Source organism: Leucoraja erinacea, chromosome 15 (assembly GCF_028641065.1).
Source record: "Leucoraja erinacea ecotype New England chromosome 15, Leri_hhj_1, whole genome shotgun sequence".
Lineage (NCBI taxonomy): Eukaryota > Metazoa > Chordata > Chondrichthyes > Rajiformes > Rajidae > Leucoraja > Leucoraja erinaceus.
This window is the reverse complement of record NC_073391.1, coordinates 14505613-14530383: the sequence shown is the minus strand read 5'-3', so window position 1 is coordinate 14530383 and position 24771 is coordinate 14505613. Positions and strand designations below refer to the sequence as shown.

The following is a 24771-nucleotide window of genomic DNA, read 5'->3' as shown; positions in this document are numbered from 1 at the left end:
ATAACAGATGGTAATGCAAAGTATGGGCTCAAAAGCCACTCACAGCCAAACTCATTGCCTCTGTGTTTCAGACCTCAACATACCACAAGACCATAATGGGATCTTGGGGCTTGTTAGTTTTTAAACCCAACCACTTGACCCTACCACCTGTCCCCTACATAGACCTTCAGTCCTAGCTGGACAGGAGGACATTAAAGTCCAGGTCACTTGTGACTTTGCAGTCACATTTTATTCTGCTGAATTCTTGATGTTAATCAGCAGCTGTGGATTTTTGAAGACTGGAGGTCTAAAGAGAGTGAAAATTAATGAGAATTATTATGTGTAAAGGTTCTGCACTGAAACTTCAATTAAAATTATATAAATGTCAAGACCTATCTACAATCGCACTAATATATAAATAGACAAATAATCAGATGTGGAAGATTTGACCACATTATATGTCAAAACCAGAACAGCGCGACAGAGCGATAAATTGGACTCATTTTTCAAACATTTTTTACTTGCATTAAATACCAATGTTCTCAGATTATAAACTTTGACTTTAATTGCAATTTGCATCTGGAAATAATGACCGGTGTTTACTATTAAAGATTAATTGATATGTGCGCCCTTATATTCCAACGAGATATGGACATACAATTTTTTCAATTGTTAAGGTTAAATGAAAAGTCAGTGAAATCATCATGAACAAATGGGAAACAAATCTCAGTTTTGCTCTCTACAAGTCATTGATTTTTTTAAATCTCTCACACACCAAACCCCTTGCAGAACAGTAGCATTTTATTTCAACATTTCTGTTGTAGTTTCAGTTGTCCTTCAAAAGCCTTTCAAATTGTAATGTGTGACATTTGCATTTGAATACACAGCATGCTTGTTCGGCATTCCTCTCTTGCTGTTTTAATGGAGGCACTGACCCATTTCTCCTAATCTCCTCAATTAGAATACTGATTAGGTTAAACCCATTCAGCCGTTTTAAATATTCACCTGCTGGTATCAGGCATAGTGTGTTGTAATGTTTTAGAATTATAAACTTAATATTTCCTATCAGGAATTTTTTGAGCACCACGCAGTGGCAGACTTTAATGATTAGTGACTGTGAGCATTGATTCTGACATGTTCTGCCATTCAACAAGAACACCGTTGACCTGCTGCCTTTTACTCCCAATGCCTACATCTTCTTTAGAGCCAAAATCCCATGTGTTGGAAATAAACACATTCAGCAATTGAGGCTCTCCGTATATATGTTGTATATATGCATATGTACTCATTTCAGATTAAAATGCCACACCCCTTATCATTTATGGCCCTAGTTTCAGATTCTCCAACGAGAAGAAATAGTCCCTTGCCATTTTTTCTTCACATTGACTGAACATATGTGCGCCCTTGTTCACCTAAACTTTAGGTGAACGAACCATTGTTCACCAAAACTCCATGGAAGCAAATGTTGTCATTCTTGGTCTGACTCTACTGGATGATCAATCACAAGAATTTTTACTGCAAAGGATGGGAAATTCAGAGACTAAAGTTGCATAGTAGACCACAAATGAGATCTCATCAAGCTCTATACCATTTCAGCAATATTTACTCACTTTTGTACTTCAACTGTTTTACCATAAAGGTCAAATAATATTTGTATTACTAAGTGCTTTTTGTATCTGTAAATACAGAGTCTGCATTAGACGAACCAAAATTCACCAGTACATCAAAATCCAGTGCTTTCTTGCCACTTAGAAAGTGTTGTTTTCCATTCTTTTTACCAAAGTAAATGAGTTCATAAATGATTTTCCCATTTTATTTGTCATTCTACTACCAGAGATATCCCTTTAGAATCGATACTCTTACACTTCATTTGCCCATCTAACTTTGTATCAACGGCAAACTTGTATAGATTGTAATTTGTTTGTTCATCCAATTATGAAGAGCTGATGACCTGGTACATACGCGTGCAATGCCCCATTAGAAACAATGCGTTGACTTTAAAATTAATCATCTATTCATATTCCGTTTTCTTAAACTAAACGTTTGTAAATGTCAGTATTTTGGCGAGACGAGCAGGTTGAGTAAAATAAATCTTTATTTGTAACGACAAGTATACCACAACAACGTGCTGGTTCAGCCAAATATATTGAAGCTCCTGTTACACAGGTGGAGCTCGAACAACTTAGGAACCAAAAGCCCGCGAAAACACACCCGCAATCACTTGATGGCGCCAGCCAATAGCTAGAGTTCGCATTGCCTCAAACCACCACTAGGTGCCACTACAGGACCCCCCCCCCCCACTCACCCCCAGAACCTGAGGTAAGGAACTGAGCAGGAAGCTGAATGAGGCGACCAGACCGAGAGGAAACGAGGGGCACAATCGGCGGTACAGGCAGAACTGGCGGAACAGAGCCAGCAAACGTTATAGACGCAGGGGAAACAGGCACAACAGGTGCAACTGGGACGACAAGCAGACGACCTCTACGCCGGGGTTGAGCCACCACCACCGGGCTATCAACATCCACGTGGGCGGGCTTGAGGAAAGCAACCAAAACGATCTCCTCCCGACCCCTGACATCCAAAAGAAAAGTTGTGATGTCGGGGCGCAACACCCGGAAAGGACCTTCATAAACCCGCTGCAGTGGAGTCTGGTGCAAGTCCCTGGGGAGAAACACAAATAAACAGTTCTTAAGCTCCGGCGGTACATAGACCCATGCCGAGAGGTCGGGATGGGGGCCAGGCCGCCCACTTTCTCCCGAAGGTTCGCCAACACAGTTGAAGTGGGCCCCTGCTGCCCTCGTGCCACAGGAATGAAATCCCCGGGTACCCACAGCGGGGAGCCGTACACGAGTTCAGTGGACGACGTGTCCAAATCCGCCTTTGGGGCTGTGCAAATACCCAGCAACACCCAAGGCAACTGGTCGACCCAGTCCAGGCCCGTGAGCCGTGCTTTCAGCCCCAACTTCAAATACCGAAGGAAGCGTTCCAGCAACCCGTTGGTCTGAGGGTGATAGGCGGTGGTGTGATGCAATTGCACCCCATACACCTGAGCTAAAGCCAACCACAAAGCCGAAGTAAGCTGAGCCCCCCGGTCGGTGAAGATTTCCTCAGGCACACCAAAACGAGCAATCCAGTGGGCCACAAGAGCTCGAGCACAAGACGCGGTGGAGGTGTCAGTGAGCGGAATTGCCCCTGGCCACCTCGTGAAGCGTTCCACGACAGTTAGCAGATGGGTAGCAATGCAAGACAGCGGTAGCAAGCCCGTTTGAAAACCAGGCAGGGTTAGTGGCATCGCACTCATCAGCGCGGACAGCTTACGATCGCCGAGGCCGTCCATATAGAGAAGGCGGGTGGTGCGATCACGGAGACTGAGCCCGGAAGTGCAGAGCAGTGGCGCCTTGAGGCCATCGTATTTGCCGATTGCGGGCGGATTCGGCAGGTAAGGCAGCAATCGGGTGGCAGTCTCCTGACTGAGCGCCCCAACCACGTAAAAATAACGAGTGGCATCCGCGACGATATTGCGGTGTTCAAACTGGGCCTCAATGTGGGCGAACCTTACTTGAGGCTGCACCGCTCAGATAATGGACATGCTCTCTACTGTGCACCTGTAGACGTTAGAGAGCGTCCTCCTTGACATACCGACTCTCCGTAATCTTCTCAGGAAGTAGGGGCGCTGATATGCTTTCTTTATAATTACATCAGTGTTCTCGGACTAGGAGAGATCTTCAGAGATGTGTACGCCCAAGAATTTGAAGCTCTTGACCCTTTCCACCATCGACCCGTTGATATAAACAGGACTGTGGGTCTCCATCCTACTCCTTCCAAAGTCCACAATCAGTTCCTTGGTTTTGCTGGTGTTGAGGGCCAGGTTATTGTGCTGGCACCATTTGGTCAGTTGGTCGATCTCTCTTCTATGCTCTGACTCGTCCCCATCAGTGATACGTCCCACGACAATGGTGTCGTCAGCGAACTTGATGATGGTGTTCGCACTATGACCGGCTACGCAGTCATGATTATAGAGTGAGTACAGCAGGGGGCTGAGCACGCAGCCTTGAGGTGCTCCCGTGCTGATAGTTATCGAGGCTGACACCTTTTCAGCAATTCGAACAGTGTGGTCTGTGAATGAGGAAGTCTAGGATCCAATGCAGAGGGATGCACAGAGACCCAGTTCTGCGAGTTTGGTAACCAGCTTGGAGGAGATGATTGTATTAAATGCCGAGCTGTAATCAATGAATAACAGCCTGACACATGAGTTTTTGTTGTCCAAGTGGTCCAGAGCAGAATGGAGAGCCAGCGAGATCGCATCCACTGTTGATCTGTTGTGGCGGTAGGCGAACTGCAGTGGGTCCAGGTTTTTGTCGAGGTAGGAGTTGATTTGCGCCATATTCAACCTCTCAAAGCACTTCATCACCACCGACGTTAGTGCCACTGGTCGATAGTCATTGAGGCACGTCACCTTACTCTTCTTGGGCACTGGTATAATTGGTGCCCTTTTAAAGCAGGTGGGAACCTCAGACCTCAGAAGTGAGAGGTTGAAAATGTCCGTAAAAACTCCAGCCAGGTGGTCCGCACAGGTTTTTAGAACACCACCGAGTATCCCATCAGGACCAGGCGCTTTTCAAGGGTTCTGACACTGGCCTCGGTGACTGTGACAGAAATACCATTACAGCAAATGGGGACATCGGTGTTCTCCCTATCAAAGCGTGCGTAAAACACATCGAGCTCGTCAGGGAGTGATGTTACGCCGACATTCGAGCCGCCTCCTGATTTTGCCTTGGAGGAGGTGATTGCATTCAGACACTGCCACAGCTGCTGAACATCTGTCTCATCCTGCAGTTTGGAGCAGAAGTCCCTTTTGGCCTTTTTGATGGCCTTACCAAGATCATATCTGGACATCTTGTAGACCACTGTATCATCAGACATGAATGCCCGGTGTCTGGTCTTCAGAAGAGTGCGGATCTCAAAGTTCATCAAGGCTTCTGATTGGGAAACACTCGGAAGGTTTTTGTAGGGTTGCAGTCCTCCACACATTTCTTTATGAAGTCTGTAACGACTGGCGTATTTGCTCAGGTCCGTTGCCGAGTCCCTGAACATTGCCCAGTCTACAGACTCCAAACAGACCTGGAGTTGTTCCTCTGCAGCCCCCTCCCAACCCCCCGACCAGCTCTGTACTGTCCTCACCTCTAGGGGTGCGCTCTTCATTTGCTGTAGCACTGCGGTATGGTCGGATTTACCGAAGTGAGGGCGAGGGATAGAGCGATAGGTATTCTTAATGGTGGTGTAGCAGTGGGTGTTTGGTCCTCTGGTGCAGCAGGAGACATGTTGGTGGAAGTTAGGGAGTGATTTCTTTAGGTTTGCCTTATTGAAGTTCCCAGCAATGGTGGTAAACGCCTCGGGGTAAGACGTCTGGTGTTTGGTGACCACGTCGTGCAGCTCCTCCACTGCCAGGCGGACATCTGCCTGGGGTGGGATGTAGACCGCGGTCAGGATGATGGAGGTGAATTCCCTTGGTAGGTAGAAGGGATGGCATTTCACCGCCAGATGTTCGACGTGTGGAGAGCAGGAGTTGGACAGGACTGCCACGTCTGTGCACCACGCAGAGTTGACCATGAGGCAGATGCCCCCTCCTCTCCCTTTCCCAGATGCCTGGGTACGGCCCATACGGTGGATGGAGAACCCTTCAGGCTGGACCGCTGAGTCTGGGGCGCTGGGGGTGAGCCATGTCTCTGTGAAACCAAACACAGAGCATTCCCTCAGCTCCCTTTGATAAAGCAGTCTTCTAGAAACATAGAAACTTAGAAATTAGGTGCAGGAGTAGGCCATTCGGCCCTTCGAGCCTGCACCACCATTCAATATGATCATGGCTGATCATCCAACTTGTCCTTAGGTCCTCCACTTTATTTTCAAGGGACTGTACGTTGGCCAGTAGGATAGTAAGGAGAGGGGGCCGAAGTCCCCTGCGCTTCAGTCGGTCCTGAAGTCCTGCCCGTCGGCCACGTTTCTGGACACAATGGAGGCCTCCCCGTAGTTTCCAGGTACTGTACTTACTGTACCTGCTGTTTCTGCGAACCTGCGCTGGAACGGGGATTCCCTTGCAGACGGCAGCACCAGCTCCGTTTCGATTGGGGATTCCCACACAGATGGCAGCTCCAGCTCCGTTGCTCCCGGGAAATCCTGCTCGTTGGCTCCGGAGGGCTTCCCAGGTACAGTCCCTTTGATTTCTAGACGGGTCGGGTTCTCTCCAGCAGTCCAGGGAACGCTTGCAGTCGGAGGCTCCCGCAGCTGAGGGAGATCGCAAAATCGCTAGTGCCTTCAGCTTGTTTGTTAGGGTGCCGAGTTCTGCCGTTTTTCTGATACAGGTAAGTTGCTTGTTGCTGTAAGTAATCTTCATCTGTTTGGCTGTTAGCAAAAAGTCGCCGCTGGCAGGCGCCATCTTAGATAGCAGATCTATCTAAGATATAGATAGTAGTCAGCCAAATATATTGAAGCTCCTGTTACATAGGTGGGGCTCGATCAACTGAGGAACTAAAAGCCCGCGAAAACACACCCGCGCTGGCGCCAGCCAATAGCGAGGGTTCACATTGCCTCAAGCCACCACTAGGTGCCGCTAGAATATATTATGAATATTAATACCTAAAAGGCCTGTCCCACTTGGCCGTCATTTACGCGACAGGCCGGAAGTGACTGAGACGCAACAGTCGCGCGAGTCATCACCCGTCATCATTCGCCTTCAAATATTTTATTTGCTCTGCAAGTAGAATTAGTCAGCGTATTGACATCATTTGTTAAGTGAAACATTAATAAAATTATTGTTTGCTGGAAATTTTCATTTACTTTTAAACTTTCTGAAATACTCCCAACAAACACAAAATTGTATTCCATTATAGCAGTTTGAGGGTTTGAACCCAACTTAAGAATCAGTATGCAATTTTTCTTTTAAATGGTGTTAGTAAAATTGTTGGTGGTTATTTAAAAAAAAAACGAATTTGGTCACTAGTGTTCTTCTAGGATATAAAATCTGCAATCCTTACTTGGATGTTAACTTTTGACAACCTACGACCACACAGGCGACAACCTACGACACCCGGTCAACCCAAGTCCACCCACGACAAGCTACGAGAAGCAACGACCCTGTCGGCAAAAACTGAAGACAATTGAAGACAATTCAGTCGCCGGTACCTGTCGCCGGTTGACGTAGGTTGATGTAGCAAGTCGCCAATGGAATTCACCAAAGTCAGCCCCCGGTGACATCAAACGCCATCTGGCGACAACCCACATCCTCCTGGCGACAAGCAACGACAGGAGAAGACAAGCTACGTCAAGCCCACAGTCACCAAAAAGTTTTGAACATTTCAAAATCCAGCGGCGACCAGAAAAACGTTACGACTCTTTAGGGATGTGAGGAGACTACTCACGACCATACAGGCGTCACCCCACGACCATGTGGCGACAGCCTAGTCTTTGTGCACAAAAACTTTATTTGTAAATCCGCAGGTCAGTTTTCTTTTTAAGCAAGATAGACTAAGTGGGATTAGTCACACGGGAGGCCTTCATATCTTATGTAATATTCCACCGATCGGAACAAATCTTGGTGCGCTTTGAGCAGAGGAGAACGGTGAATAAATTCCTAGCGATATAGGGTACCTTTTTCCCGCAAATCTTTTAAAAAAGCAAACCGGAAGAGGACAAGCTGAGAGTTTTGGTAATAGTATAGATAATCAACTTGACACGCCATGTTAAAAAAAATTGAAAATATTTTTCCTGATTTCTGTTCCCACCACATTGCCCATATATGCCACTTTACTCTTCCAAAAAATATATCACTTCACATTTCTTTTCTTTAACTTGCATCAGTTACAGTATGTCTCCAGTCATTTCTTCGGTCTATCCGTATCATTTTGACTCTACTCCACTCTTTCCGTTATTTCCAAGTTTCGTATAATCTTCAAACTATCCAGATTATTAATAACTATTTACAAATATACCACCATCTCAATACTAATATCTTGCTGAGTCAAAAGCTCTGAAAGTTTTCATCATTTCTTAATAGCAAAGAAGCTAAATGATCAAAAACTCACTTACACCGCTGGTTATTTATTGGCCCACTTTGTGTTTTCTTTATGGGTTTTTTTCCTGGTCATAAGCTTCATGAAATCCAAGAAAACATTTGATTTTCACCCTGTTATTTACCTCCAACTCTATACCATCCATCTAATCTTTCAATTCTATTCTGCATGAAGTAACTTCACAGTTGCCAATTCACTAATTGCCAATTCCTAAAATCCTCTGGTGAGAATTACAGGTTCATTTGAGGCATACAAAATCTTCCAATGACGATGGATAATTTCAAATGCCATTCACAATTAGAATTCTAACTCACAATTATATACAGATGAACATTTTATTTTAATATTATCGTTCCTGAACAATTATTTTTGCAAGATTCTAATGGAAGGATAAAAAGGAAGTAGTCTGAATTAAATACTTTGAAATATAAATTAGAGTATGAATAATCCACCAAAATTCAATAAAATATTAAAGACTCAGTTTCAAATGTTTGAAACCAGTATTCTTTGCATTAAAATTTTAAATTCAGTTTACATTTCAGATACGAATTCAACAGTGGTTCTCAATTTTGATTTCTAAGATCAAGATTTATTAAGATTCATATCTACTCTAGTATTTACATTTTACATGTAAGAATGTACAGAATATCAGTTATCAATTTATTTTCCTCTAGTTTTACTTGTGGCTCAATAAGTGATACTTTTGACTTTAGGTCAAAGGACTGGTTTCTCAAGACCCATAGCAGCCAGTGATATTCCAGCACAGATGGATTTCTGCACAGTTGCACCACTTTCCATTGGGTGAAATGTTAACAAGGTTTTAGCTATCAGAAAGATAAACTATCCCCTTTCAAACTACAGAGAAGTTATATCCTGTGCCTTAAACAATCCCTCAATCTACATTGCTGTTTGTGAGAGTTTGTTCTCCACAAATTGCTAAGTAGCTACACATCAAAAGTAGACACAAAAAGCTGGAGTAACTCAGCGGGTCAGGCAGCGTCTCTGGAGAGAAGGAATGGGTGACATTTCAGATTGAGACCCTACTTCAAACCCTTCTTCTCTCCATAGAAACATAGAAATTAGGTGCAGGAGTAGGCCATTCGGCCCTTCGAGCCTGCACCGCCATTCAATATGATCATGGCTGATCATCCAACTCAGTATCCCATACCTGCCTTCTCTCCATACCCTCTGATCCCCTTAGCCACAAGGGCCACATCTAACTCACTCTAAAATATAGCCAATGAACTGGCCTCAACTACCCTCTGTGGCAGAGAGTTCCAGAGATTCACCACTCTCTGTGTGAAAAAAGTTCTTCTCATCTCGGTTTTAAAGGATTTCCCCCTTATCCTTAAGCTGTGACCCCTTGTCATGGACTTCCCCAACATCAGGAACAATCTTCCTGCATCTAGCCTGTCCAACCCCTTAAGAATTTTGTAAGTTTCTATAAGATCCCCTCTCAATCTCCTAAATTCTAGAGAGTATAAACCAAGTCTATCCAGTCTTTCTTCATAAGACAGTCCTGACATCCCAGGAATCGGTCTGGTGAACCTTCTCTGCACTCCCTCTATGGCAATAATGTCCTTCCTCAGATTTGGAGACCAAAACTGTACGCAATACTCCAGGTGTGGTCTCACCAAGACCCTGTACAACTGCAGTAGAACCTCCCTGCTCCTATACTCAAATCCTTTTGCTATGAAAGCCAACATACCATTCGCTTTCTTTACTGCCTGCTGCACCTGCATGCCTACCTTCAATGACTGGTGTACCATGACACCCAGGTCTCGCTGCATCTCCCCCTTTTCCCAATCGGCCACCATTTAGATAATAGTCTGCTTTCCCGTTTTTGCCACCAAAATGGATAACCTCACATTTATCCACATTATACTGCATCTGCCAAACATTTGCCCACTCACCCAGCCTATCCAAGTCACCTTGCAGTCTCCTAGCATCCTCCTCACAGCTAACACTGCCCCCCAGCTTAGTGTCATCTGCAAACTTGGAGATATTGCCTTCAATTCCCTCATCCAGATCATTAATATATATTGTAAATAGCTGGGGTCCCAGCACTGAGCCTTGCGGTACCCCACTAGTCACTGCCTGCCATTGTGAAAAGGACCCGTTTACTCCTACTCTTTGCTTCCTGTTTGCCAGCCAGTTCTCTATCCACATCAATACTGAACCCCCAATGCCGTGTGCTCCAGAGATGCTGCCTGTCCCGCTGAGTTACTCCAGCTTTTTGTGTCTATCTTCGGTTTAAACCAGCATCTGCAGTTCCTTCTTACACACATCAAAAGTAATGGATCCATTGTCTATGAAGCATTTGGGGAAATCTTGAGGGAATTAAAGATGCACATGAATACTAGTCTTTCTTTTGATACCTGTTCCGCTTGAGATGAACCCACTGTTTTTTTCTCATATTTTCAGCTCTTACTTTAAACTTTCAGAAGTTGGAGTTTGCATTATTTTTCATAACACATAATCTGAAATTATACAATTTCTTGCAATTATAAGAAAGTAATGTTTTAGTACATACCTGATTTCCCAATTAGGTCAGAGATAGGACTAGGCATTTCACGATGATTTGGTTTATATTTATGTTCAGTTATGAAGTAATTTGTTCCTTTATTCATGTTTGAAAGATAAATAAATAGGTAAGCAGACTTTTTGGGTGAGCCTTGAGTTTCTTTTCCATTGGACGTTAAATCTCCATTATATTGGTTTGCAGTTTTAGAAACTTTCTGGGCAGCTGATGATTGTCGTGGGATAATGTCTCTGGCTCTGGAGGATATATCTGGGTATTCCTTATCCATCATAATGTAAGCAACTCCTTGTTTTGAGCGTCTGATGAATGAAATTAATTTAAACATGCCATCACCACCATCTGCTGATGATTTAGAAGAAGTGCAGCTTAGTTTTAAGGACAAAGATGATTTTTGTATTAATCCACATCCATTGCGATTTGTAAGAGAGCAAAGATCAATCAAAAGTGATTTGTCTAAGTAGCAAGTGCTGCTAAAACACCGTGGTGTGACTATGAAATGTACAAAGGAAACAACAGAATGAAACTGCTGAGAAGGAAGATGGGTCTTGTCTTCATAGTTGCTTGGTAGCAAGGTTTCATGATGCTTGCGATCAATATTTAAAGAGCTTACGCTATCTCCTATTGAAAACAACAGTGACTGAGACTGGGAACTATCCTCTTCAACACTATATCCATTGTATGGGAACTCATTGATGTTATCTGTGTGGGAATGAATGTGCACAATACCTTCAGAACTCACAGATCTTTCATGTTGAGTTGCATTTTTCTCATTTGCAGAAGCACTGACAGTTGGCTTTGAAAGCTTATTAGCTGGGCTCATCATTCTTCGGGCAGTGATAGTAATAGAAGAAAACCCATTCCTGGACCTAGTCGAGATTTTAGCTTTTCTGCCATGAACAGTGGACACAAGAATGCTTTCTGCAGCTGACCCTGTCGGCAGTGTAGTGCGTGCTGTGCTACTGAGAAATGTATTTAGATATTTTAACGATTCCTGGGAGCTTTCACCCTTGGCATGCTGTAAACAAACAGGCAGAGCACAGTAATCTTTTTGTGCTTCCGCTCTGATTATCAGTGAGATTAAAGATGATGAATCCTTTTCTTTTGATTTGTTGGATGTCGTATGTTGCTGAAACAAAAAACAGTAAATGTATTTTCAGTATTATTGTAAAAACAAATTAATTCTATTACTTTGTTCTTTTATTTCAGTATTCTGTGCCATAAATTCATTAAATATTTTCTTTCCTCATTCTTATTAATTGAAAGAAAGTGACTATTAGTGCTTTAATTCCAATAAAAAAACATGATGCATGTAACACTGAAGCTCTGGTTTTAGTCACAGAATTCAGTACATTGTATATTAACTCCCATTTGTTAAAGCTGCAGAGGAAATGTTGGTTCAGCTAGGTGGCATTCAATTACAAGACATTTCCTTTTTACATGTTGTACTACATTGTTGCAATTGAATCGAAATGTATATAATTTGAGCGATATTCTGTGTAATGATTAATTTTACTCTAGGGGAGGAGTGGCACAAAAACAGAGAGTTCATTACATGCAGAAAACCATATAGTTGTGGCATAAATTGTTATAGTGGAATATACCCGAAAGTAGCTAATAAATATAAATATCAAAACATGATTTTCATACCATATGCACAGCACAGTTCAATCATTTCTACTTCATCAATTTTTCTTCATATATTTTAAACATGTATTTTCTTTGAAAGGTCAGACACATTGAATTATAATTGCAAATATCCAAAAGGTGCATTGCTATTATTTCTACCTTGCTATTTTTTCTACCCTGCTATTTGTTTGATCTTTTTATACATGGAACTAACTGAGAAAAGCTGATGTCTTCAGATAGCTAAGTGTTTTTCTTTCTGTTTCAGGCTTTGTACTAGGATATCTTTTTGTGATATTATGTCTCTTAGAAAATGTGGAATGAAGCAATTGTCCATTGTTTAAATTGTTCGCTTCCACGTGTTAAGTGATCATGTTTTAGATTCCTTAGAATCTGGAGAAGGGCACAGTAATCGTCAACCAGATTGATGCATAAAATAATCCATGACCACCATTCAAAAATAAAAGAATGGCTAGTATGATACATGTTGCCATTTTGTCATAGAAAGGATCTCCATTGCAGCTGAAAGATTGCACCTGACCTATCACCACTGTTGAACTAATGCTAATTTTATTGCAACATCAGCAATACTATTTCTGCATTGCAGCACTGCGATTGCTTTTCACTTAAATTTGGCAAACCGAAACAGCAATATGTTGCATCAAACAATGAACACAAATGCCGATCTTTGTGAGATCTTTTAGAAGGATACCAGTGACATCTAATTTTAAATGCTCCCAGAGATTTTGTTCAGAATATTGTAAAACTGAAAATTCCTCAGATGGACTAGACGGAATGCAGCACTTCAGACAGCCAAATACTGGGGTGCATTTATCCCTGAAATGCAATTTTGGCATTGATTGGCACTGTCGAATAAAATTTTGTATTGCTCATAATTGCAATTTCTCATAACTTAAGGGTACGTTTAGCATAATTACGGGTTGACTGCAAATGAAATAATTGTTGCTTCAGATCCAACTTATTCATGGGTTCCTAATTCCCTCATACATTTTCCTGAATTATTGATTGGTGTTGTATATTTATGCCTAACAGTACACTTTCAAAGAGAAAGGAATTAAATAACTTTGAGTATGTCCTCCAACAGACTTCAAACACCAAAGAATGAAAACAGGAGGAACAGTGGGTTTCATATAAAAGAGATGGATGGTGTGACATTCACCTGTGCCACCTGCTATTTTATAATATTTCAGTGTACTCTATACTTCTGAAATCCATTTTTTTAAATCTGCACTGCAATCTACCAAGTCATAGAGTCATGCAGAATGGAAACAGGCCATACAGCCCAACTTGACACACCGGCCAAGATGTCCCAGTTATATTAATCCCAGCGTTTGTCCCATATCCCTCTAAACCTGTCCTATCCATGTACCAGTCTAATTGTTCCTTAAACATTACAATAGTTCCTGCCTCAACTACCCCTTCTGGCGGCTCATTCCATCCATCCATCATCCTTTTGTGTGAAAAAGTTATCCCTCAGATTCCTATTAAATTTTTTCCGCTCTACCTTTACCTTCAACCTATGTTCTCTGGTCCTCAATTCCCCTACCTGAGTAAAATATTTAAATAAACAGTCCTAAAATCAGTTAAGAATTCAGAAAAGTTTTTTTTTTTTTAAGTCAAATTCAAAGCATCCTTTATTGTCATTCAGATCTTTCGGTCTGAACGAAATTTTGTTGCCTTGCAATTATAATAAAATAACAAAACACACAATAAACACAAATTGAACATCCACCACAGTGAGTTCATCAGACACCTCCTCACTGTGATGGAAGGCAAAAGTCTTAAAGTCTTTGTCTCTTCCCTCTTTCCTCTCCCTCTGCACTGAGGCGATCCAAGCTTCCGATGTTGTGACCCCACCGGGTGATGGTAAGTAAGTCCCGCGGTTCAACCGTGCTCCGCGAACGGGCTGGTTCAAACTCCGCGGCCTGGGGTGGTCGAAGCTACCGAAGCTGCCACCCTCCAGTCCAGCGGACAAAGCGGTTGTTGCGGAAGCTCCGGAAAAACAGGTCACCAACCTGTGAACCTCCGAAGTCGGGTCACCGCCGAAAGCCGGAACGCCGTCTCAGCTCCGAGTTGGGCCACCGCCACCTCAGCCCCGAGTCGGACCCCCGCCGCCAGAACGCCGCCTCAGCTCCAAAGTCGGCCAGCCTCGCGCTGGTAAGTCCTGGCTAGTTCTGCCTCCGGAGCCTCGAGGTTATTCCCAGTTGGAGGCCGCCAGCTCCGCCATTAGGCTTCAGCACAGACGGAGATGGAGACGGAGGATACGACAAGAAGAGTCGCACCCCCGAAGGAAGAGACTAAAACACGTTTCTCCCACACCCCCCCCACACATACACAACCTAATAACACAAATTAACTAACTAAACCAGGACAAGAAAACAACAACAAAAGAAAGAACAGACGGACTGCAGGCAAGCCGCAGCTGCTAAGGCAGCGCCGCCACTTCCGGATTTATAGACCAATAAAATTAATTAGTCAAATTAATTTATGAATTCATTTATTTTGTTTATATTTATATTTATATTTAGTCTTTGGTCTCCTCTCAGAAGTAGTATCAGTTTATAGCTGTTTGTTATGGTTGTGTGTTGAGTTTCTTTCTACACCATCCCTGTGGTATTGCAAAATAAGCCCCATTTTACATTTATGGCTAGTGCCCATCAAGTTTGACAAGCTTGTAGAGAACCAAAAATAAATACTGCTTGCATCTAACATACATAAGACAATTTATTATCTGCATTCAAGTTGAATTTTATTGAAGTACAGATGAGGGCACATGAGAGGTCAGCATTTAACAAAAGGTGATGAGATGCATAATTCTGACCGATGATAAAGTTGTATAAAGCACTGGTTCAACCACGACTGGAGCATTATGTTCATTTCTGGCACCACACCACACCACAGGAAAGATTAATTGAGTCATGGAAAGGTACAGCACAGAAACAGGCCCTTCAGCCCACTGAGCCTACGCTGATTGTAAGCCACCCATTCACGCTCGTCCTACAATAACCTGTTTTATTCTACCAAGATTCTACTGGTCAACTACATGCTAGGATTGATTTACAGTAGCATATCTTTGGTGTGTGGGAGGAAACTGGAGCCACAGGGGAAACTCACAGGCAGAATGTGCAAGACAGCAGCCAAGGTTGGAATTGAACCTGTGGAGAGGTGGCTCCACCAGCTGTGCCTTTGTGCTGCCCAGATTCATGTCCCTGTCCTTCACACACAGCCATGCAAATACATATCACTTAAATGCTACCCTCACACCCTTTTGAAAGCCCAGTGGAGGGGGGGTGGGGGGGAGGGGAGGGGAGGAAGGATTTGTGCGAGGTAATCCTAACCGTTTGTAGAGTGTGGATGAGATTTACCAAAATGATTCCACGGATGTGGGTTGCACTGGGATCTGACCAAGCAATTTTAAATCATGGAGGGTATAGACTAAGTAGATAGAAAGACAATGTTTCCATTGGCAGTGGGTTAAGAACCAAGGATGTAGAATTAAGGCATTAGTAAAATAATTAAAAATGAAAGGAGGAAAACCTATTATACACAGGCAGAAAGCACTACCAGGGGACTGCTAGGGGAAGTAGTGGAGGTAGCTTCAATTCAAAAGGGAACTAGATAGGTATCTGAATGGAAAAAACAATGCAGAGGTTTGGAGAGGGGAAAATGGGATTACTTTTACAGAGAAATGCTACAAAATCAGACTTACGTTGCTAATGTTCCGTGATTTTCTGAAATAGATCTAGTAATATTTCACTAAAATAAAACAGACCCTTGACAGTGATCTGATCACTGTGTAGAAAATTAAAATACTTAATTTTGAGCCAAGTTCCAGGAATTGATCACTGCAGTTAAAATAGATTTATGCTGCAGTACTGCTGGCAATGATTATTTGGTGTAGATATTCAAAATGAACCAATAGGTTTGCATTTAATTTGGCCTAATTATTTAACTTTATTTTCGGGTTGTAATACATAATAATGCATTAATATGCAATCTTAAGTCAGCTGATCCAAGAAGTCTATTGGAATCAGATTAATTTGCATCACATTTCTAAACTACTGTCGTGTCCCTTTATCATTTCCTTCGAGTCCAAGGATAGCTTTGTAGTCAATTAATCAGAGATCCAGAAAAGATAAAGAATGAACTTGAAATCTGGTCCACTCCTCAGTCTTTTCCAAAAACACCAGGTGTGATTCATCCAGTCTATGCAGATTCACAATATTTTTCAATCAGCTGAAATTGGCCCCTAAAATTAGAATGTGTCAAATGCTTATTAAAACAGACAAATGAAATGCTGTACATGCTAGCAGGGGAAACTGCAATCAGGGACCACTGAGAAATAGACTAAACATCCTTCCCACACTTCGTCAGAAGGCTGGAGAACTCAAACAGACAATTTGACTTGATCAGTGGAGACAACCATTCTGGCAATTGCTGCAGATTGTAATTCATTTCCAATACACAAAGCACAGAAGCATAACTGAGAAGGAACACAAATTGGTCCTCTGTGCATCTGCATTTACATTTCCTTAAACCAACATGCACTGGAATTGGAGTAGAATTTTGTAATTTTCTTCCATTTGGATCATGCCAGACTTCCAATTTGGATGTGATGTATATCCCCACAGTTTTTTTTTCTCTAACATTAGTTTTCTGATAGTATTTAAAGGCTGAAATGACACTTCAAATTTCCCAGTGCCTGTTATCCAGAAACCAAATCAATCAGCCTTTTCCAATTTATTGATAGAAAATATGCTGACTATCCTAGAAATAAGGATAAGGAGGTTGCCACCTGTTGCAAGCTCTCACAGAAACATACATTGGAACTGACCTATCTAGACCTCGCCTATTTTGTGGCCTTCTACACCACTCTCACTTGTTCCTCTGGCTGTATTTGTTATTATCTTTTACATTTCAACAAGATGTAACCATGTGGTACTTTTACCTAACCAAATATATCATATCTTAAAACATTTTTTCTCAGCGTCCTCCGTATGTGTTATATACCTTATCCAGGGCTCGAAATTAGCGGTTGCCTGGGTGCCAATGACCACCCAAAGTGCAGCCAGGCAACGTAAATACCGAGTCATTTTGCCCGGCTTTGCACTGCAGATCCTGGTTTATATCGAAGATACACAAAAAACTGGAGTAACTCAGTGGGTCAGGCAGCATCTCTGGAGAAAAGCAACGTGACGTTTCGTTTCGGCGGCGACGACATAGTGCGGAGCGAAGATACGGGGTGTGGGGTGACGGAGGGTCGAAGCAAATGACGGCCCCACACAGCAGCGGCCAAAGATCCTATAGGATGCTATAGGATCTTTGGCAGCGACAGCGGCAGCGATAGCCCGCTCCCCTGCCGAAGCTATCTGTTAGCGGCTCTGGCCAATCCGCTAACGGCGAGGAAACCCTCCCACACGAGGAGGCGGGAGGAGGGAGGGAGGAGGGGAGACCCCCTTCCGCCGGAGATCCCAAACGCCTCCCCTGCACCTTTGCGGCTGGCGGAGGAGGAGTTGTGAAGGCAAGGAGATCCCAAACTCCTCTCCCTTTTGCGGCGGCACTTAGCGGTGGACAGGGACGGCCATGGCAACGGGGCGATGATGCCGTCCCTGACGGGCGCAGACCTTCCTCCCTCCCCACCCGCCCCCCGCCATTCATCCAAGACTGGTCCCCCAATTCATCCTGTACTCACCCCCTTTCCTATCCATCCTGCACTGCCTCCCCCCATTCATCCTGTACTGACCCCCTCATTCATCCTGTACTGATCCCCTCATTCATCGTAAAACTGAATCCCCCCATCCATACTGTACTGTTCCACCCATTCATCTTTTACTGATTCACCCATTCATCCTGTAGTGACTCCCATTCATCCTGCACAGACCCTTCCGATCCACACAGCACTGGCCCTCCCATTCATCCTGTACTGATCCCCCATCCATCCTGTAACAATACCTCCATTCATCCTGTAGTGATCCCCCATCCATCATGTTGTGACCCCCCATTCATCCTGCACAGACCAGTAATATAAGATGTTCTGAATCTAAGTGCAAGCCAAAATATGCAATGCAACCTATGCAAAGTCCTTAGTAGTTGGCTGCTGAGATAGACTATGGTTCGTGTTGTGGTGTGGATCAAGATCCTGATGGTTGATGGAAATAAGCTCTTCCTTGAACCAGGACATAATGGTTCTCATGTTCTTGTACCTTCTTCCCAATAATAGCAGCGAGATGAGAGCATGGCCAGGGTCGTGTGGGTCTTTGATGATATTAACTGCCTTCTTGAAGTAGCACTTCCTGTAAATCCCTTTGATGGATGGGAGGTCGATTTGCAATGGACCAGGCAAAGTCCACGAAGTTCTGAAGCCTCCTTCATTCTTGGTTGGTGGAGTTACCAAATCAGATCCTGATGCAACCAACCTACCAAATACATGTCAAAGTTCGACAGAGTATTCAGAGATGTGGCACAAATCCTCAAACATCTGAGGAAGTAGAGGCATTGATGAGCTTTCATGGTCATTGCATCAATGTGTTAGGCCCAGGGTAGATAATCTGAGATACACACGACAGTGAACATGACGCTATGGACTCCCTCCATGGCCACCCTGGCAATAAAGACAGGTTCATGGATCCTCAGTTTTCTATATCTGAACTCAACAATCAGCTTTCTGGTCTTCCTAACATTAAACCAAGATTGTTTTTCTGGCACCATTCAAGAAGATTATTGATCTCTCTCTCACACTCAGACTCATCATTACCTGTGATTTGTCCAACAACAGTGGGCTTTAATTCATCTTCCATCACTTAATTCAGATGGCAACCCTTGACAATGACAGGTCTAATATTGTTTATTAAAGCAGACATTGCACATGGAAAAAAGAGTCATTGGTACAGAGATGGAAACAGGCCCTTTGATCCATCATGTCCTCAGCGGCCATCAAATATCTATTTTTACACTAATCCAACCCCAATTTATTTTATTCTCCTCAGTGAATATTTAACCCTCCAATATAGAAGGAAACAGGACACCTGGATGCAAGTCACACAGTCACCGGTACAAGTTCTGTGCAAAGAGCATCAGAGTTCAGGATTGAACTCTAATTACCACACTTTCGGTTACAGTTGTCATCATCCATATTTCAATCAGACACTACTTAGTGCAGATAAACAGGCTAACCATAACTCTTAGAACATTTCCATTGATGTTAAGCATGGGTCATGTGGTATTTTAGTCTCTGCACAGCGACTCATATAGTTGATAGACTGGAGCAGCTTGAATTATTTTGAAATAGCAGAGTACTATGCAGTGGGAGACATTGGGGAAGCAATTCCGTCTGAATCTTGGAGGATTAATGAGTTTTATGATTATTTCTGACAAGAATGCGGGATACTCATTTCAAATCTGGGTAAAACTTGGAATAAGTAGATCATTTTCTTTATTTTTGACCCACTAACCATTATATATGACTGAAAATGTCTGCCATCAAATCAAAAATCATGACCTTATCATCATACATGACAAGATGAATTTAAAAATTGATGACTAGATGGATATAGAGACAGATATATGGATATCAGACTCTGAACAAAGGGTCCAACTCATAATATCGCCTACCCATGTTCTCCAGAGATGCTGCCTGACCCGCTGAGAAAAGTTATTTCGTAGAGAAATATAATACAGATAGAGAAATGTGAGAATGGAATACAATGTTTTTTATAATTGTATGTATTATGGGTGAAATTAATGGCAAGACTAGCAAGATAACAGAATGGCACAAATTATATTGTAAAGGTACCACGTATTTTTTATATTAATACTTTCTTATCATTCTTTACCTCAGATTTGGCTGCATTGGAATGAGGATGTTTCATAGAAATATAACGCATCGGATTATTCTCAAATTCTTCAGATAAACCTGAAAGATTGAAGATGTTTATAGTATTACAAACTTTATTTGGTGCATCTTTTACAGCTTAATTTAACTCTAAACTATTAACAAGTGAACTGCATAAATACACAATATATGTAAACATTCTGCAGCTGCAGAGAAAAATGAAAAAGGGAATGAGAGGAATGAGCCTTGAATTAAATGCATTTCCTTGTATGGAACATGTTTGTTTCCCAAGATGACTTGAATTATTGAACAAGTTTACAGCATACATCTACGTTTGAGCATAGACCATTGATTGATGGGGAAAAATGTTCTATATTCAGTGAGCTATTAAACTTCCAAAACGGTTTTGACGTCATGATAGTCATGCACTAAAAAAGATCACAAGGTCATCCTTATAAATAATTTAATATTGTGTTTGTGTTCATGGGTGAACAGACAATTTCATAGATAGTAGCAGAGTGGCCCGAGTTTAGTTCTAAGAAAGAATCAAACATAAAAATGGAGACCCTAGATACTCTGAAGTAACATCCTGGTATCTAGCTGGTGCAGTATGTAATATACTGGTGCAGCATGTTAATGGACTGGTGCATCATCTGCATCACTAATTTTCCATATATTGAGCTACTGAGCTCAGTCTATATTCCTAACATGGAATGGGAAAGATACAGAGAGGTTCACTGATGTTTTTTTCACTCACCCCTTTGAAAATAGCTCCAAAACAAAACAAAAACAAATGGAATTTACATTCTAGCTTGCTTTGAGCTTAGACAAACAAATATTCACAAAGTACAGGGTTCTCTATATGTGACCGAATTACATTTCAAAGTCTGATTATTTTAAAATTTGATTTCACAGGATACAACTTCATTAATCGGTTGATAACTGCAGAGAGAATCAAGCATTATCTCATCTTTTATTTAACTCCATTGGGTGAGAGGTGGAGGTCATTGTGATTTACCGCAAGAGAGTATAATGACACAGTATTAGACAGATGGTGCAAATAGCACATAAAATAAAAGATAGTTTACATAAAAGGAATTCCTGAACTGACTGCCTACAAAATTGATCACTTGTTTGCTCTCATAATCATAATCATAATTATATTTTATTAGCCATGTATGTTTTGCAACAAACGAGAAATTTGATTTGCCACACAGTCATACCAATAAAAAGCAAAAAACACACAAAATACATTTAAACATAAACATCCACCACAGTGACTCCTCCACATTCCTCACTGTGATGGACGACGGAAAAAAAAATGCAATCTTCTTCCCTTCTTTGTTCTGAGGGACCTCGAGCCTTCCGTTGACGGGACAATCTTGGCTCCCGTAGCTGGCAGTTGGGCCCTCCGCGTCGGGGCAATCTCAGCTCCCCTGCGCTGGGCGATCGGACCCTGGGTCAGAGCTAGTCGAACCTCTTGCGACTTTGGAGCTTCCCGATATCAGTCTCTACCCGAGACTGCGAGCTCCTCGATGTTGAAATCCGCAGGCCGCGGTTCGCAGGCTCAAATGATAAGTCCACACCCCCACGGTGGGGCTCAAAGTCAGTCTCGAGCAAGGCCTCTAGCTCCATGATGTTAGGCCGCAGAGTGACCGGAGATACAATCCAGAAAATAATTGTATCTCCGACAAGGTAAGAAATTGAAAAATAGTTCCCCCCCACCCCCACGCCCACGCCCCCACATAAAACAAACCAGAGAACATTAACACATACTTTTTAAAACACACTAAAAAACACACTTTGCTGTCTTAACATGAAACCTAGCTTTGTTCAGAACAAAATTGCAGTATGCTTGTTTGACAACATAAGCCTTTAGAAAGGAAGGCTTAAATACATTATTGAACATCAAAAAAAATGTTTTGAATGTATGGGCTTTGAATGTTCAGAACATACATCGGAAGCATCAGTTTAACACAACGTTGAAACTAGTTTAATAAACCACAGATCTGCAAACTATCATTCAGGAGCTCCAGGCAAGAAATCTTTCTTTTCTCACCATTATTTAATTGAAGTTAGTGTTGACTTCAGGTGATAAAATAAAATGAGTGATATTAATTCTGTCACTCACTAAATATCTACTAAAAAAAATCTTACTTGTGTTGATTTTATTAAAAGGGAGTGTTCATGGATGGAATGTTTAAGGAGAGAGCAGTTTAGAGAGTGGCCACGCCAATATTATTTATATGATACATTAAGTCCAAAGTTAAAATTAGCCACATGGGATTCATAAGGGAGAGCCATGTAACATTTTGTAATATTTGATTTAATTAAATGCGAGAAACACTTGCATTTCTCAATTTTTGGATAAACTGTTGGGTTAACAAGTGAAATATTTTTGAAATAACATGGGAAAGAATTGGAGGGACCAAAGGGACAAACTGTGTCTGGAGTCAGGTGATGTGGGCAAGGTCCAAAATGAATACTTCCCATCTGTATTCACCAAGAAGAAGGATGTGAAGGATAGCGAGTTCAGAGGATTGGGGGGTGAGGGGAAGGGGGGAGTTGGAATGGATAGGGGGGGGGGGGGGGGGGGGGGGGGGGGGGGGGGGGGGGGGGGGGGGGGGGTACATGGAGCAGATCATTAGAACAAGGAGAAAGTGTTCGCTGTCATAGGAAGCATAAGTGTTGATAAATCTCCAGGGCCCAATGACATCTGCACTGCTTTGCTCTGGGAAGCTAACAAGGAGACAGCTGGCAGAGATCTTTGCATCTTTGTGGATCACAGGTGAGGTGCCAGCAGATTGGAGGATAGCTATTCCTCAGCCTACTTGCCCAGCTGATCAAGATCCTGCTGTCACTTTTATCAACCATCTTCACTATCCATGATAGCATCTACTTAAGTATCATCTGCAAACTTACTCATCATGCCTTGCACATTCTCATCCAAAGCATCGATATAAACTACAAATAACAGCGATCCCCGAGGTACATTAGTCACAACCCTCCAGTTGAGCAAATAATTTTCCATTACCACCACCCTCAGCTTCTTTCCAATTCTGTATCCACTTAGCTAGCTCTCCCTGGATCCCATGCAATGTAAACCCACATGCGAATACCAACTCGCATGTCTTTGGTATGTGAGAGTAACTGAGAACACTGCAGGAAACCCATGTGATCAAAGAGAAAATATGCAAACTCCGCACAGATAGCACTCGGGGTGAGAATTAAACCTGGTCTGAGGCTGTGTGGCAGCAGCTCTCAAGGATTCACAACTGTGCATCTCTCAGGATGAAGGTGATGGGTAAAATTTGGAGGAAAGTTGATGTGAATGTGGAGAAAATAAATAAGAATAGTATAATAGCTGAGGCCCAGTTACCACTGAGGCCTAACCGGACCTCGCCATTATCCAATTTCTGGGTCAGGAGGCCATTGACAACTAGAACTACACATTTGCTCCAAGTTACCCCAGGAGAGGGGTTGGCAAGTGCAGGCAATGGGGCAACTGAAATACATTTAAACACATTGTCATCTTGTTGGCTATGTTTCTGTCCCCACAAATGTTGAATGATCTGCTTTAATTCCAACATCTGTAGCACTTGGCTTGAGAAATACTTCTAAAATGTAGGAATGTGGCAGCTTCTTTGCACGGAAAAGTAATTTGATAATCGCCATGTTGTTGATTGAGAGGTTCATCTTGACCATAGGCGCTGGGGAAGAAACCCTTTAAAATGATGCTACTTGATCTTTTGCAAGTGGATGGATCGGGGTTTGGTTTTACACCTTGTCTGAAAGATAACACCCTGGAGTACTGACTGCTGCACTGAATATTCTTTCCATGTTTTATTTGTGCTCATGTCTCCAGAGTGCAATTAAAACATACAAACTTCTTGATTCAAGGATGCCCCAATGATGCAGACACCACGGACAATATAGAGAATAATGACAATGTGGAAATGATAGAGATGAGCATTATCTGGCTGCATCACCAGAACAGGAGAGCAACTTGCTATTCCGAATAGCTATGCTGCCACTGGAACAGAGGTTCAGAAACTATTTTCCCCACGCCCCAAGAAGGTTTGTTTTCTCTGCTCTTTCATCCTCATCGTTCTCCATTCTAATTAAAACCTCTGAACATATGGTCATTTTATAATTAGAATTCCCTTCTAACATTATCAAAACCACTTGGGGCCTCGCCACCCAGTTTGCAAACCCAAGCAATAGAGACCAAAGAGAATACCATTTCCTGAGTTATGTTGCAAATTACTTAATGAGTTAGTGCCATAGGAAAGTATGTGCAAATTGAGATTTGAATATCTCATCAGAAAGGAAGCTTCATAGCAATGAAGTATGATAAATTACAGTATAAACATGATAATTGTTTATAGTGTTTTCATATCTACTGAACAAACATAATATTACATCGACTGCAGTTCATTTCTAAGTTCATTCGACTCAGCATTGGAGTACTAATTGGATCATTTTATCTTCTGTGAAAATTTTTCAGCAGTGCAGTAATGTCAAAGTAGTTTATGTTTTGTCTGTAAAAATAAATCTAAAGCACCATTTATTTGTGTTCTATAAGTTAAAATAGTGAGTATCTTGTGTATTAAAGAAGCTTACGACTTTCCAGTACTGCTTTTACTGCGGTAGAATCATGATTGATTCAGGATGTTTTGGCCATCTATCTCAGTCTTTCATCTGCTGTA

General features: G+C 42.4%; 1 protein-coding gene across 2 annotated transcripts in view; it reads right to left on the bottom strand.

Moving 5' to 3' along the window:
• LOC129703961 ((E2-independent) E3 ubiquitin-conjugating enzyme FATS-like) overlaps nt 1-24771 on the bottom strand; it is a 280942-nt gene that overhangs the window by 45475 nt on the left and 210696 nt on the right. For both annotated transcript variants that reach the window (XM_055646707.1, XM_055646708.1), the window contains 2 exons: nt 20064-20143; nt 10579-11713 (listed from right to left, as the gene is read on the bottom strand). In XM_055646707.1, coding sequence (XP_055502682.1) covers nt 10579-11713; nt 20064-20143 — 1215 coding nt within the window. The remainder of the gene's footprint in view (nt 1-10578; nt 11714-20063; nt 20144-24771) is intronic.